The sequence below is a fragment of the Macrobrachium nipponense genome, chromosome 36 (assembly GCF_015104395.2).
Source record: "Macrobrachium nipponense isolate FS-2020 chromosome 36, ASM1510439v2, whole genome shotgun sequence".
In the NCBI taxonomy this organism is placed as follows: Eukaryota; Metazoa; Arthropoda; class Malacostraca; order Decapoda; family Palaemonidae; genus Macrobrachium; species Macrobrachium nipponense.
Genome location: NC_087220.1, coordinates 45,178,274 through 45,193,400, shown reverse-complemented (window position 1 = coordinate 45,193,400; position 15,127 = coordinate 45,178,274). Strand labels below are relative to the sequence as shown.

General features: G+C 37.9%; 1 protein-coding gene across 1 annotated transcript in view; it reads left to right on the top strand.

The window, feature by feature from the left end:
* Positions 1–15,127, top strand: part of LOC135203426 (histone-arginine methyltransferase CARMER-like) — a 261,863-nt gene that overhangs the window by 195,232 nt on the left and 51,504 nt on the right. Inside the window, exon 11 of the mRNA XM_064233154.1 lies at positions 1,681–1,761. Coding sequence (XP_064089224.1) covers positions 1,681–1,761 — 81 coding nt within the window. The remainder of the gene's footprint in view (positions 1–1,680; positions 1,762–15,127) is intronic.

The window sequence follows — 15,127 nt, the reverse complement described above, 5'->3', positions numbered from 1 at the left end:
ACAAAAAAAGGAGCCAAAAATGAACTCTTAATCTTCAAAAGTACGCGCGCTGTAATTTTTTGAAAAAATTATTTTTTCCACTTCCGCGCTCACTCCAAACCAGGCCCGGCATACGGGAGACGTTTTGATTTTTAGGGCTCCGGCGTAAGAGGGTTAAAGTAATTCTTGAATGTTTCATTCTTTTGAGCCAAACGTTTACAATTACAGCAATACCCCAAACTTACGCGAGGTTAGGTTCCAGACTCCCTCGCATAAGAAATTCTTTATTCTGTCTCTGCTGCTAATGGAAACACTCTCCCTCCTGTCACATTACTTGACATATTTGACAGCTGGACTTCGAGCTTCTGGTGGAGTTAAAAAAAGATGAGGGAAAGAATTTGTTATGCACACTTTGTAATTACAGTTATTATTATGTTATTGTTATAAAATATTAATAAATATATACATAGATGTACCATGAAAGTTCTCATCGCAGTAAGAGAGAGAGATATAGAGAAGAGTTGTTCTTATTTAAAAGTGAAATGGAAGTTATTCCTTTAAAATACTACCACAAAAAATTTTTAATTCGTTTTATTATTATATTATTATTTTGGAAGAAGACCCTCTTTTAAATTCTGTTGGATAAAGTGGCAGAATTCAGTGAATTAATCTTATACATTGTCTTTTCTATTTTTCTTATTACTCACTTCTTTGGTTCAGCTACTATTTTTCTTATTACTCGCTTCTTTGGTTCAGCTACTATTTTTCTTATTACTCGCTTCTTTGGCTCAGCTTTATTACTTAATAATTGGCCAATACAGTGTTCCCCTTAAATAGCTAGAATTTGTGAATAGTTGAAACCCCTATAAAAACACTTAAAACTCCCTATTTTGTTGGTTGAAACTCAAGAAAATAAAAACAATAAAAATGTGCCTTTAAATTATTCAAAGGTTCTTGTTAACATTCCTTCAGCCCCATCTACATTGCTCTCTTCCTTATACATTTTGTTGTTTCCTTTTAGTCTCTTCAGCCCTAACTGTACAAATTTTTAGTCTCTTCCACCCTATTTGTACATTGTGTTCAACCTCTATGCATTCCAATTTTGAGGTTTAGTGGAAATGCAAGCCCTAAGAGCCTCAAAACCTAACTCTGAAGTTATATTCATTTATAGTAATAAATACAGTAAAGTTCAGGGAGTGTTCTTAAATGTTACAAGAATGACTTTCAAGTTAAGCTTGTGTTATAAGAACCTAGTATATTATATTACAACAAATAAATACAGTATGTATTGTTCCGTTGAAAGTTAAACTAGTACTTGGTCAGCCCTGTGGTAACTAAAAATATTTATTCATGTGTGGAATTATCTTCTTATAAATTAGTCTGTCTGCAATTTAGTGTTTTGTGCCATTGAAAGATAAGTTTGACCAAGAAGCACTTGATAAGGTGAATTGTTTCACGTGGAATGGATTCTGGTCTAATTGAACTATTTTTAACTATTAATTGCTCTTATAATATGTTTTGGGCAGACTAAATATAATGTTATTTTATTTTCACAGAGTACTACTGTACTTTTGCATGAGAATTACCAGTGAAATATTTGAAATACTTTTTGAGTCAATAAAAAGAGCTGTAATACTGTATGCAATATTTTTAGGGTTTCTGACTACAAGTTAACCAGCGGTATTCTTTCTCTCTCTCCAGCTCTCAATATGGTGAATGGGGTGACCATTAATGGCCTTGGTGAAGTCGCCCTCGATCAGGGAACGTCACTCATTAATTTAGGTAAATAATATGATTATGGTTTCAGAGTAGTGCATGATACCAGTATTGTTCTTGTTATTTTTCTGATTTGTTGATTTTCATTGATTCAAGGAGAGGTGTATTTTAAGCTGTAGTTACTGCATGAAAGTAAGAAATTCACTGTCATGCTACCACATTGCCTTAACTTGATTTACTTTTTGCTGATATGAGTCTCCCAAGTCTATGTTGAAGAATCAATGTTTGTGTAACACATGAGGTGTTGAATGTAATATAAAATTATTCATGTATTCAAGTTAAAATGGTTTTTTTTTTTTAAAGTAACTTACCAAGTAATTACATAGCTAACGATTAGCCTCTCACGGGATCCTGAATTAAAAAATTTGCGTGCAAGTGATTGCTGCAATGAAGGGGTGACAGGTCTGCCCACCACAACGGAAATTCGCAAGCGACAGAAGCCAACAGCATCATTCTTATTCATGCCGCACAATCGACAAGACATCGTTCATCTTGCTCTTGAGTTCATGTTCACTGCTTTTTCTGTTGCTTGCTGAAGTTGGTTTTTCGTCTGTTGCGTTCAACTTGGTTGCTTTATTTGCTTTAGTTTTTCCCTTCTTGTAGCTCAGAATATTAGGTTGTTCCTACATGATATACATACCCTTAGTCCTTTACATTAGGAATTACGTACTTTGGGCGTAGGCTGGAATATGGCCGTTAAATTCTTGAACTAGGTGGTTAGGCAGTAACTACCATCTGGTAGGCGGATAGGCCTGCCTGCTCGAATGTAAACACTCCACTCTGCTTTCGGGTATCTTCCAACGAAGATGTATGTTTGTGAGCTCTTGCGGACTAGCCGTTTAATCACAATTTTCCCAGTGGAATCTGTATTTATTGTGAATGAATATATTTATAGTTTTTGATGTTAATGATTAATTAACTTCAAAAATTAATATACAAACCCACTTTGTGATAGTCTTGCTAGCTGCCTTTCTGCTTTGTGTTGAGGGTCAGGGGCAAGGGTGTGCATACACCCTTATTACATATTTTCACCCTTTAGCGTCAGGGCAAGACAGTGTATGCATTTGAAATTTACGTACGCTTGGAAATTACCGAGGGGAACTTCGGAGGTTTGTCCTTTTTTTTTTCCTTCCGGTATTTCCTCTCCTCTTTCGCAAGCTTATTGGACAAAGAGGGGGGGAGATTGTCATGTGGTGTTGGTGTTTGAGGGATCTCCTTTCATTTCTGAGGGCAGTGCCCTTGGATGCGAGAGGAGTATCCTTATTTTTTGTTTTTAATCATAATTCCGTTCTTTTACGGGCTGACAGTGGTGATTGTCGATTACAGCAGTAGATGGTTGGATATCTTCTTCTTGGCCATATCCTAACCTCGGAATTGTACCTGTAACTCGTAGCATGCTGTGATATTGATCCTCGAGTATGTGTAATGTTCCCCTGCAGCAAATTATATTTATTTGCCGCTGGTTATCCTTGAGTTTCATCACTGAACAACACCTTTGCGGCTACCCAGTGATTATTAACTCTACTTCTGCAGAAGAAGTTGACTCTGAACCTCTTGACTCAATCGTCAAGTTCCAAGCCTTCTTCGTTGGCACTCTTTTGTCTGAAGTTCGTCTCTCCACTCCAACAGTACCCCTTTAATGAAAAACTACCCCAGTCTCATCCTAGACCCCGCTCCAACCTGCGCTTCCATTCAAAGTTCATCAAGAAAAACTTTGAATGCCCGTATCTCAAACTAGTTATTGACCTTCAAAATCTATCTTCTCACTTAGTTTTAAAGCTATAACATTGGAATTTGGTATATAACTCAGAAAAATGTTATAGAACAATCAAATGAAGCCCTTTTTTCCTATTTTTGTTTCGTCTTTTTTTTTATATATAAATTTAGTTTTCCTAATTTATAGGGTTTATTTTTTTACCATAATGAAAAATTCATATTTAGCAAAAAAATTACTTTAGAAAAAAAACTCCTAATTTGATTGGAGGTCTACATCAGGTCTATATATGGTAGTAATCCCAGGTCTTAATATTAAATATCAAGGGAGGAGATAGAATTTGAAAGGCGCCACAAAACCGAAGGTCAGAAGCAAAATTCATACGCAGTTTGGCGATGTCCCAAGTCACCTTATTAAGTGGTATGAATATCAGAGTCCTGTCCTTAAAGAACGGCATTAGCCTGCCGGCCCCCTTAAGGATCGTAATCTGTATCTTTCGTTGAATCAAGGTCTTTATGACCTGAAATCTTTCAATACAGTGAACCCTCTACATACGAAAGTCCTATATACGGAAAATTCAGGTTACAAAAGCAAAGACGAAGATTTTTCTGCTTCTGTGTACGAAAATAATTCAGGTTGGGAAAGGGTAAAGTCCGAGTTTCGCCCGGGCTGCCAAGACCAATTTTAAAACTGGTGCGCTGTGAACTTGGTAGACTCGCCACCATCCTCCCGCTCTCTAGTTGGTTCCTGATGCTAGTCACTGCCGTAAGATCCTGCTCTCCTATTGGTCAGCGTCTGTCCCATCATGCGTCTATGTAAAGGCGTTCCTTGACCATTTTTTGCGGCAGCGTTATCGTAAACACCTGGAAATCATTCGTTCACATACATTTAATTGTTAACATAAATTCGTGTTAGTGATTTCGCTTTCATTGTACTGTAAGTTACTTTATCGTGTTGTGTGTGAACTTGATGACTTATGTTATTAGCCATGGGTCCCAAGAATATTGCTGAAGTTCACGGAAAGAAAGGATGTTTTCTATGGAGATAATCAAGAAGTGTTAATGTTTTCTGCCATTTCTTAATGTGTTTCGTAAAGTTTAGTGTTAAGGTTTTCTACCATTTTTTTAATGTTTTTCGTAAAGTTAAGTGTTCATGTTTTCTGCCGTTTGTCCTCCCCATCTGTCGCCACTTCCGGACATCACCTCACTAGAAAGGTATGGTTCCTCATTTTACTACATACGTACGTACATGTACACAGTATTTCTTGTACCCTGTACACTAATACTTTATTTACAGGTGCAGTAACGGTTAGGTTAAGTACTGAATGGTCTAAATTGTGGAATTTCATTGTTTATTGGTCAATTATCTTTATTATAAAATTTACTGTGGTGGTTTTGTAGGGCTTGGAACGAATTAGGCAATTTACATGTAAAACGTAGTTCTAGATACGAAAAAATCAGGTTACAAAAGCCGCTTCGGAACAGATTAATTTCGTAACCTGAGGCACTACTGTACTTCCAAGCAGAAGAGGTCGACAGTGGTTTCCTGGAACTTGGACATATTATGAAAGTGGCTTGGGGGCCCTCCCTTCGAGCCCCTCAAGTCCACCTCTCTCAAGGTTGTTTTTTAGTATCCCTAGCTACGGCTAAACACTTGAGCGAGCTACACGCTATTGATAGAAGAGTCGGATTCTCCCAAGGCGATGCAGTCAGCTCCTTCACCTTGGGCTTTCTAGTCAAGAACGAGGAGCCTAATAATCCATGGCGCCACTCTTTTCGTATAAGGAACTTAACAGGTATCCTGGGCTCAGACAAAGAAGAAGAGGTCTCAGCCTGGTCAGAGCACTGAGGTGTTACCTGGAGAGAATGGAGATCAGGGGATCCTCAAGTAACCTCTGATGTTCTGTCAAGGACCCCTCCTGTCTGCTTTCCAAGAATGGCCTCTCATTCTTTATCAGAGACGTAATAACTGAAGCTCATTCCTGGATACAGGAGGAATCGCTTCCTTAAAATGAGAGCACATGAGGTCAGAGCTGTGGCCACTTTTCTCTCCTTTAAACATAACTTTTCTCTCTGTGATCCTTCAGTCAGCTTATTGGAGGTGTAAGTTGATATTTGCGTCACTTTATTTTAAAGAAGTAGAAACAATGTTTGAAAATTGCATTGCCCTGGGCCCATTGGTGGTGGCTGGCATGATATTGGATGAGGAAGCATAGGAGAGGCACTATTTCTCTCCTCTCTTTTCCTTGTGTCAAGGATGTCAAGTTATGAGGAGCCGGGAGGTTACCTAGCACCTGGAGGACCCACCAGTTTGTTGGTTGGTTAGTGTCTTTTTATCATGAATGTGTGTTATGGTGTAAAGGTGACAGGTTTATTCTCTGGTTTTGTTGTTATGGTACTGTGCACAGGGCAAGAGCTTGAATATTACATCTTTAGTCTTGTCAGTGGTCAGGCAGATCCCCTGTTGCAAGACTTCCCCAATGTAGAGGCAACTTCCCAGCTCACTGCCGCTCTGCTACAGGTTCAGATGAGCACCACCAGTGGCAGCATCTCCTGCTTTAGCTCTCTTACCAGGTAAGCAAGCGACAAACACTGAGCCAGTGTTAGCCTTTCCTCTAGTTCAGTAATAACATTCCTTTAATGCATTGAATTAGTTCACTCCATTCATCCGACCCCCTTACAGTGTGGGATTCAGCTAAGTAATCACTTGGTGAGTTACTTAAGTTACTTTTATACAAATTATATTTTTATAATAAAATAAATTTTTGTAAATATACTTACTTAGTAATTACTAAATCAGTGCCCGCCCCCTCCCTCTGATTTTCATTGACTTAGCAGCAATAAATAAGAATGAAGCTGTTGGCTTCTGAGACTTAGCAGCAATAAATAAGAATGAAGCTGTTGGCTTCTGAGACTTAGCAGCAATAAATAAGAATGAAGCTGTTGGCTTCTGACACTTGCAAGTTCCCGTTGCAGTGGGCGGGACCTGTCACCACCGCATTGTAGCAGTCACTTGCGCTGGAATTTTTTTATTAGGATGCTGTGCAAGGCTAGTCGATAGCACTTCATCTTATTATAAAAAATATCTTTTTAACCCTTATTGAACAGGTAAAAAATCAATATGCAGCTCCTCAGGCTGGGTAAACTTGAAGGTCAGACAATTATAGAAAATAAAAAACATAAATGGAAAGAGGAAGATACACAAATGCACATGGTTAAAGAAAGAAACTAAAAAATTTTCCATAACTTCCACGAGAAGTTGAAAATGACCATTTACAACCCCTTGTGGGATCTCTTACAAGACAATTGTAAATTTTACCTTCTTATATATATTTTTTCTAATAAATTATTTTATTTTATTTTTGTAAAATTGTAATTACAGCTTACACAATATCAAAACAAATAAGAAATGAGATCAGTAACAAATTTTAGCATATTTGTCGAAAAATATTTACGTAAATTTACCAAGAACGAAAATTCAGTAACTTTTTTTATTTGTACATGATTTTTACAAGCTTTGCAAGTTGCCAAGGGAGATATTATTACCGTTTACCAATGTGGAATTTTCCAATTTCTGTATCAATTCTCCCACTGCATCAAAAAGCTGAGAGCAATGCTCAATCATGGTTTCTGACCTTTCCTAATCTTGTAGAAACCTCTCAGGTCTTGGACCATATCCCCATGTTCCTTTGTTCCATAGGCTGTCCTCAGAAATGCTTTTAGTTTGGACCATGACCAGTATTTTATATATTGAAAACTACAGCAGTGATGTGCTAAGCCCCTTTCTTGAAATCCAGGAAGGCCTTTGCCTCCCTTAACGCCTCTACATAATTTTAATTCCCTTGCCAGTAAAAAAGTTATTAACATCTTCAGTGAAAATCTGAACTGGCTGAGAAAGAACACCATCAACAATTCCCTGAAAAGGGCGAACTCCCGCTGCAATATTAGTGACTATGTAACAAAGTCTCATCCTTAATGTCTCATTTTATCTCACTTAGAGAAACCCTTAGTACTATTCAGGATTCAACCCCAACCTTAATAACATTAGAATACCAACAATATTTCCCAAGTTTCCCTCACAAATTGCCAAAGAAAAAATATACCAGTCCCCATCAAATAAATATTCCAAAGATGAACATTTCCGGCACTTTACAGGAAAAAACACCCTTTCTAACTCTCACAGTCAAGTTACCAGTTGATTGAAATATAGGCCTTGAGTGCAAGAAAAAAAAAACTCTTGTTGCTACCTGAGGATTTCTGCTGATCTCGCCCAAACCTTGGGTGTCCTCCGACCCACACACTTTGCATGCCCCAACACACCTCCCATGAAAAGATGAAACAAGTCACTGCCGTATATTCTCCTCAATAAACTAATTCCTGAGAGAGTAAAAAAAAAAAAAAAAAAAAAAAATCAAATTACAACATCCCTTATATCCATACTTCAGTTACAAAGCCTCACCAAATGGAAAGGAAAAAAAGGATAAATGCAATCTTGAGAGAGAGAGAGAGAGAGAGTTTTTTTATTTTCCACAACATATCTGCTTGTCAAAGATTAGTATGTACCATAATAGGATGATATTTTAATGTACATTTGATGTAGGATTGTATTTTTAGGGGTACTTTGGTGTTTCCACTTTCAAGATATGAGCTCTAAGCATATTAAGAGGGGAATTTGAACTATTTGCAGAGGGTTTTCTGGTACACATCCCCTGCGAATACGGGTGGACCACTGTAGTCATTAGTAGTGTGAACATATTTTTTTCTCAGGTTCAGCTGCAACTGCAGCTTAAATTTAGCAGTGTAATGGGCCCCTGTATTCGCATTCTTGGCATTCGTGGACTCGCGTATTCATGGATTTCTCTATGGACCATATCTACCCATTATTCGTGGGAAATTGGCATATTCGCAGTGTTTTTTATGATGAATATCCACAGATTCTTGTTTTTATCAATTTCATCATAAAATGCACTTTGTGATAAAACTATTAAAAAATAAAAACAAGTATAAACATTTTTATAGGGGTTTCAACTATTTGTGGATTCTAGCTATTTGCTGGAGGGCTCTGGTATGCATCCCCCACAAATATGTAGGGAACACTGTACTATAGTTCCTTGCCAATATTTTATCCATTGCAAATAAATGTATACATGAGGCAAAAATATTCAAGTCCTGTTCTACTTAATTAACATCTTTTGTAACAACTACGGTAATTTTTTACTCTTGTACGATGGCTGAAATTCAAGCAAAACATTGTTATTGTCAGATTCTGTTCGGTTGTTGTAGCAAAAGAACAGTTATCGTTCAGTTCTTTATGGCTGTAATGTTTAAGCAACGATTATAATGTTACTAACAATGCTTTTATCATTCTCTGTTGCTTTTTTATTCACCAGAAGATATGATAAATAAAGAGATGGAGAAAACTCTCTCTCTCTCTCTCAAGATTTACCAGTTCATTTAAGTTCATCTGACATTAAAAATTTGTAGAACTACAAATGAAATTCCACATTTTCATTAAAGAGATATTGCATATTAGGGCAAAATATCTGGCCATGACACTGGCTAAGGCATTGTCAACAAGTCTAGGGCACTGTAAGGTGGATTATGGCACCTGTAGACTTTTGAGTTTCGGTCAGGCTCGTAGGCAAGGGCTACTGCATCAGGAGCAGGTGCAGCTAAAGAAGCAAGCTCACATTGGATTTAGAGTATGTCAGCTTAATATTGGGTCCATGACTGGGAGAGGTAGAGAACTGGCAGACTTGATGAGAGAAAAGAAAGTAGATGTTATGTGTGTGCAATAAATGCGATGGAAAGGAAGTAAAGCTAAAGAGTTAGGTAATGGTATAAGCTGTATTATGGTGGAGCAAATAAACAAGGTAGAAATGGAGTTGGTGTAGTACTGTCTGGTGAACTGAAGAATACAGTGATAGAAGTGCATAGAAAGAATGACCTTATCAGATTGAAGATATGTTATGGAGGAGAGGAGCTTATGAATAATAAAAGTGCATATGCACTACAAGTTGATTGCACAGAAGAGAAGGGAAATTTCTGGAGAGACTTGGATTGGATGGAGTAATGCAAGAACTGAACAAACATGAGAGGGTGATAGTGGGGACAGATTTGAATGGCCATGTCGGAAGTGAAAATGAGGTGATTGGTCGGGTGCATAGGGACTGTGGAATTGGGGAGAGAAACCCAGAAGGAGAGAGTGTAATGGACTTTGCTGCGTCATTTGACATGGCAATAGTAAACACATTCTTTAAGAAGAAAAGGGAACACCTAATAACATATAGGAGTGGGGGAAGATGCTCCCAGATAGACTACTTCCTGTATAAAAGGATAAAGCTGGTGGAGGTCAAGAACTGTAAAGTAATCCCAGGTGATTATGTAGCCCCCCAACACAGACTACTACGTATGGATTTTAAGCTAAAAAGGGAAAGAAAAATGAAAGCTAAATGGATAAGGAAAATTAAATGGTACAAATTAGTGAGGGAAAGGGATAAGAAGAGAGAGTTTAAGAGGAGGGTTTTGGAGGATATTGATATAGGAATTGAAGCTGTTCAAGAATGGTGGGCACGAGCAGTAATGAGAAAGCATGGAAAGGAGCTGCTAGGAGAGACATCTGGTATCATATGGGAAGGAAAGGAGAGTTGGTGGTGGGAAGAAGACATTGAGAAAGTAGTAAAAGATAAGGAGGCAAAGAAAAGATGGGAAGAGTCACAATCATTGGAAGACAGAGATAGGTTCAGAGAGAAAAACAAGGTGGTGAAAAAGGTGGTACCCCAAGTTAAAGCAAAGTCGTATGATGTGTATAATGAGCTGGGGACAAAGGAAGGATTAAACAAGATGATCAAGCTATCAAAGTCTAGAAATAAGAGCACCAATGATATTACACATATCAAACAAATAAAAGATCAAGATGGTGTAGTACTTAGAAAGGAAGACATTGTGAAGAGATGGAAATAATATTTCAAAGTTGTTAAATGAAGAAAATAATAGACTAGTATTAGGAATCATGTAATGTAATATACAAGTACACTGTGTATATTAGAAACATGTTTGAATAAAAAAAGAGAGCAATCGGATGAGATTGGCTGGGTGGCATGGTTGTTTATGATGTGAATTTTTTAGCACTTTATGAAGCAAAATCTAGCACGAAATTGCCATTCCCATTTGGCAACACTGGCCTACCCACGTTTTGTTTATGTTGTTATTGAAGTTGTGTTCGCCGCGTTCTTTAAATTGTACCCATATAAACGAGATAATTATGTAGCATCCAAAAGGGAAAGAAGCCTAAACGTCAGATGTGTTGTGAAGAAGGGAAGAGATGTTTTGCTGCATGCTGCTGGTAGCATTATCTTTATTATTCATCCGATTGTACTGCAAAATCCTCGCAATCTTGATCAACATAGATCGTTGGTGATTACCCATATGATTTACATAATTTTGATGTTTCTCTTACCTCTCTCCCTCTCTCTCCTTATAAAAGGAAAGAGGCCCACGTGAGTACGTAATAGCACATGCCTATGTAGGCTTCTAGTTGTAATCCATAGGCTAGTAGGCTACATATGTACAGTAGTATGTAACTACATATATTTTTAAGGCTAATGTTGTAAAATAACTTTGAAACTGTCTTGAATTTGGTTTAAGGTGGTAGTTGAAGACATATTTGGTGTTTGAACTAAAGTAGGCAGTTATAAACATTGAATAGTGGTCTTGGGTGGGTTAACTATTAAAGTAGGCAGTTTTAAGCAATTTTTGAGGGGGGTACCAGGATAACATGGGTATTTACTGTATACTACATATGTATATGATATAATTTATTAGTACAGGTATTCTCCTACTTACGATGGGGTTAGGTTCCGAAAAACCCATCGTAAGTTGAGAAAATCGTATCTCGGATATAGCCTAGCCTACACTAAGTTAATCAGTACCATATAGGCTAGGCTATATACACATATATGGAAGATTAGCCTACACTACACAGTATACCTATACATATATGGTATAGTAATTATTAATATCAGCTAGTTCGGGTGTTTCAATGCAGATTGACTTATGATAATTAAGTATAAAAAGAAATTTAATAATAAGAACAAGGATCAGACTGTAGCGTAAAGGATACTCACCAAGATTCGGTCCGTTGTCGGCATACGTGATCGGTGTCAGGCTGTTCATGGCTACTATAACTAAAGATCGGAAGAGGAGGATGATGATAAAGCAGCAGGATCATCAATTCGCTCTTCCTCAGATAGAATTTCTTCTTCTGTTAGTTCAGGTGTCTCGAGGAAACAACTGTTCCGAGACGTACAGGATCGAGTCTCAAGTGAGGGGGTAGGGCTTGGGGAAGCGGAATGCACTGGAGTCGTTCTCTTGAAGAAAAAATCCATTGTAGGTTGCACAGTGCATTTTTTTCGTTCTTCATAAATTAATCGGTAACATGCAACACTGTCTTGATGAGCCCTCTGAACTTTGGCAAACCGTTCCTCGTCCCCATCCATTTCACTTAAAAGTTTCAGTCCTTGATCAAATAAAGCAAACGCCTCTGCCAGTTTTTTAGTTGTAAACGTTCGCTCCGGCTCTTTTATTTCTTCTTCCTCTTCTGCTTTTTTTTTCTCTTCTGCAAGTGCAATTAAATCCTCTGCCGTTAGCTCTACATCTTGCACATCTATAAGTTCTTGGATATCTTCCTCGTCAATTTCTAAATCTAAACTTTTCCCAAGTATCAAGATCTTTTTATTGATTTCCACTTCTTCTTCATTCTGATCGAAACCTTTAAACGAGTTCACATACACTTTCAGCAGATTTTTCCAGACCCCATTCATACACTCTTTCTTTACCTCCTTCCACGCCCTTCCAATGTTCATAATGGAGTTAACACACTAAATTCTTTCCAGAAAGTTCTGAGATCTTTCTCCTCGTTATCCGTAGCCTGAACAGCCTGCGCAAACATGTTCCGAAGATAATACGCCTTGAACGTAGCCACAGCACCCTGATCCATGGGTTGTATGAGAGAAGTTGTGTTTGGTGGCAGAAACACAACTTTTACATTCTCGTTAATATCTCCGATGTGCTGAGGGTGGCCAGGAGCATTGTCGAGAATCAGAAGAATTTTGAAGGGGATGTTATTTTTCCTACAATGATCTTTCACTTCCGGAATGAAGCAATGAAGAAAACCAGTCCTCGAACAATATTGCAGTCATCCAAGCTTTTTTATTATGACGGTAATGCACAGGAAGTGTATGCTTGTCGATGTTTTTTAAAGCCCTTGGATTTTCTGAGTGATAAATCATAAAGGGCTTAAGTTTATACCCAGCCACATTTCCCCCAAGCAGAAGAGTCAATCGATCCTTGTATGCCTTAAACCCGGGCATCGCCGTTGCTTCTTTGTGGATGTAGGACCGTTGTGGCATACGTTTCCAATAAAGTCCGGTTTCGTCAACATTTAAAGATTTGCTCTGGCAAATAGCCTTCATTAACGACGATCTCGTGTAAAACATCCTTAAATTTAGCGGCTCCGTCGGCATCAGCGCTTGCTGCTTCACCGCTAATTTTCACACTGAAAATTATGGCGGCTCTTGAAACGATGAAACCATCCAGCACTTGCTGCAAAACTTTTGTTGTGGTTATCATCATAATTCTTCTTCAGTTCTTCAAAAAGCATGCGCGCCTTTGTCTGAATGGTTAAGAGGGTGAGCGGCATACGCTTTTGTATTTGATCCTCCATCCACGGGACCAGTAACTGCTCCATTTCTTCCAAAGGCCCTATCCTCTTCTTTGATATAACCGTTGAATGAACTGAAGCAGATGCCTTTACAGCATCCATTACGCGTTTCTTGTCCTTGAGGATGGTGGATACCGTCGATTGCGATAAACGTTCGTCACGTGCGATAACCATGACTGCCTTTCCCGCTTCACGCTGGTTTATTATTTTCAGTTTCTGCTCCAAAGTGATGGATTGTCTCTTCTTTTTTGCACTACCAGCAGGACACCTATTTGGTTGTTTGGCAGACATAGTTTTTTTGTTTTAATTTTCGGTACTTGAAAAAAAAACTCTAAAAACCACAAACGAACACTGACCTAATGTTACTTGGTTCAAAACGAGCGCAAGTGAGGTCGAACTCATTGCCGCTGTACCTACGCCAGCCCTCGGGCCAACATATCGTACAGCGTAGTACGCTGCTGCCAGCGCTCGCTGTGCGCAAAATTTAAAAATACGCATTTTCAACTTTTTTTAGTATTAATTGCTAACCCCATCGTAACATCGGATTATCGTAACTCGAGCACTACCTGTATAAGCCAATTCTGGAGATACAATGCTTTCTGACCAAGATATATCAGCAGAAAAAATAAATTGGACACGAAACGGGAATCAGTCAGACAGACATCGGTATAATTGAGCGATGTCAGGCTTCTGATGGCTATGTATATTTGTTTATGAAATAAAAACACAACGAATATGCATCTTTTCCATGAATCTTTTAAAAAGTTATACATTACTGTATCGAATAAAATTGTATGTATTCTCATATTATTGTATCATATAATACTAACAAAGCAGTCAATGTTTTGGTTTGGAAATCAGCTGATGGTGAATACTAGTTTATACAGGCAGTCCCCGGGTTACGACGGTCTCGGCTTACAACGTTCCGAGGTTACGGCGCTTATCAATAGACGTTATTTCCAGGGTTACGACGCATGTTCCAGGGTTACGACTGGGAAATGAAATATGACACCAAAAATGCAAAATAATCAATATTTGAAGGGTTTTTTTTATGAAAAATGCCATAAGAATGCAGTTTACATAGTTTTCAATGCACCCAAAACATTAAAAGTAAGGTTTTCTTAGGATTTTTGACCATGTTTTTCCGGCTTACGATGATTTTCGGCTTGCGTCTCAAGAACGGAACCCCCGTCGTAACCCGGGGACCACCTGTATTGCTGTATTTAACTCAATCCGGAGCAAATTGCCTTGATTCTAGGTAGCATAAAATATCTAGATACTTTATTGATATGAGACAAGATAATTTTTTATTATACGACATGTTTTTGTCTAAATAGGAATTTAATACGTCTTGTGTGTGTGTGTGTGTTTTTTTTTTTTTTTTTTTTTTTTTTTTTTTCTAAACCTGCAGTTTTGATTGTAAAGATTCTCAATTTTATCTACGGTTGTGTTTGATGGCATAAGTTTACAGTTTTATCCTTGTTGCCGATGCACAATAATAGTCATCAGCAGCTTGAAAAGTGTTCTCAGCTTCAGCTACAATTTGGCTTAAATTTAACAGCATGTTTCCTTGCTGATCTTTGATCTATAACGAACAAAGTTATTACATAAAAATGTACAGTCTTATTATACATAACGTCATTTATACCATAAGTAGGTTACTTGTTTATTATCTTGCAATAGTTGAAATACAAGCCAAATGGATGTTGTTATTCAATTCAGTTGTACTTAGCAAAACGTTTCTGGTTCGGTTGCTCATGACTGTACACATTTATGCAACGAGTATAACTTTAAAACAATACTTTGATCATTCTCTTTTGCTGTTTTTAACTTATTTAACTAGAAGATGGGATAAAGTTAGGCTATTGTAATCTGGTCTCTCACTCCCTGATTGTAGGTACGCTTGCTGCCTTGCACCTGGAACGAGCGAAATTTAAC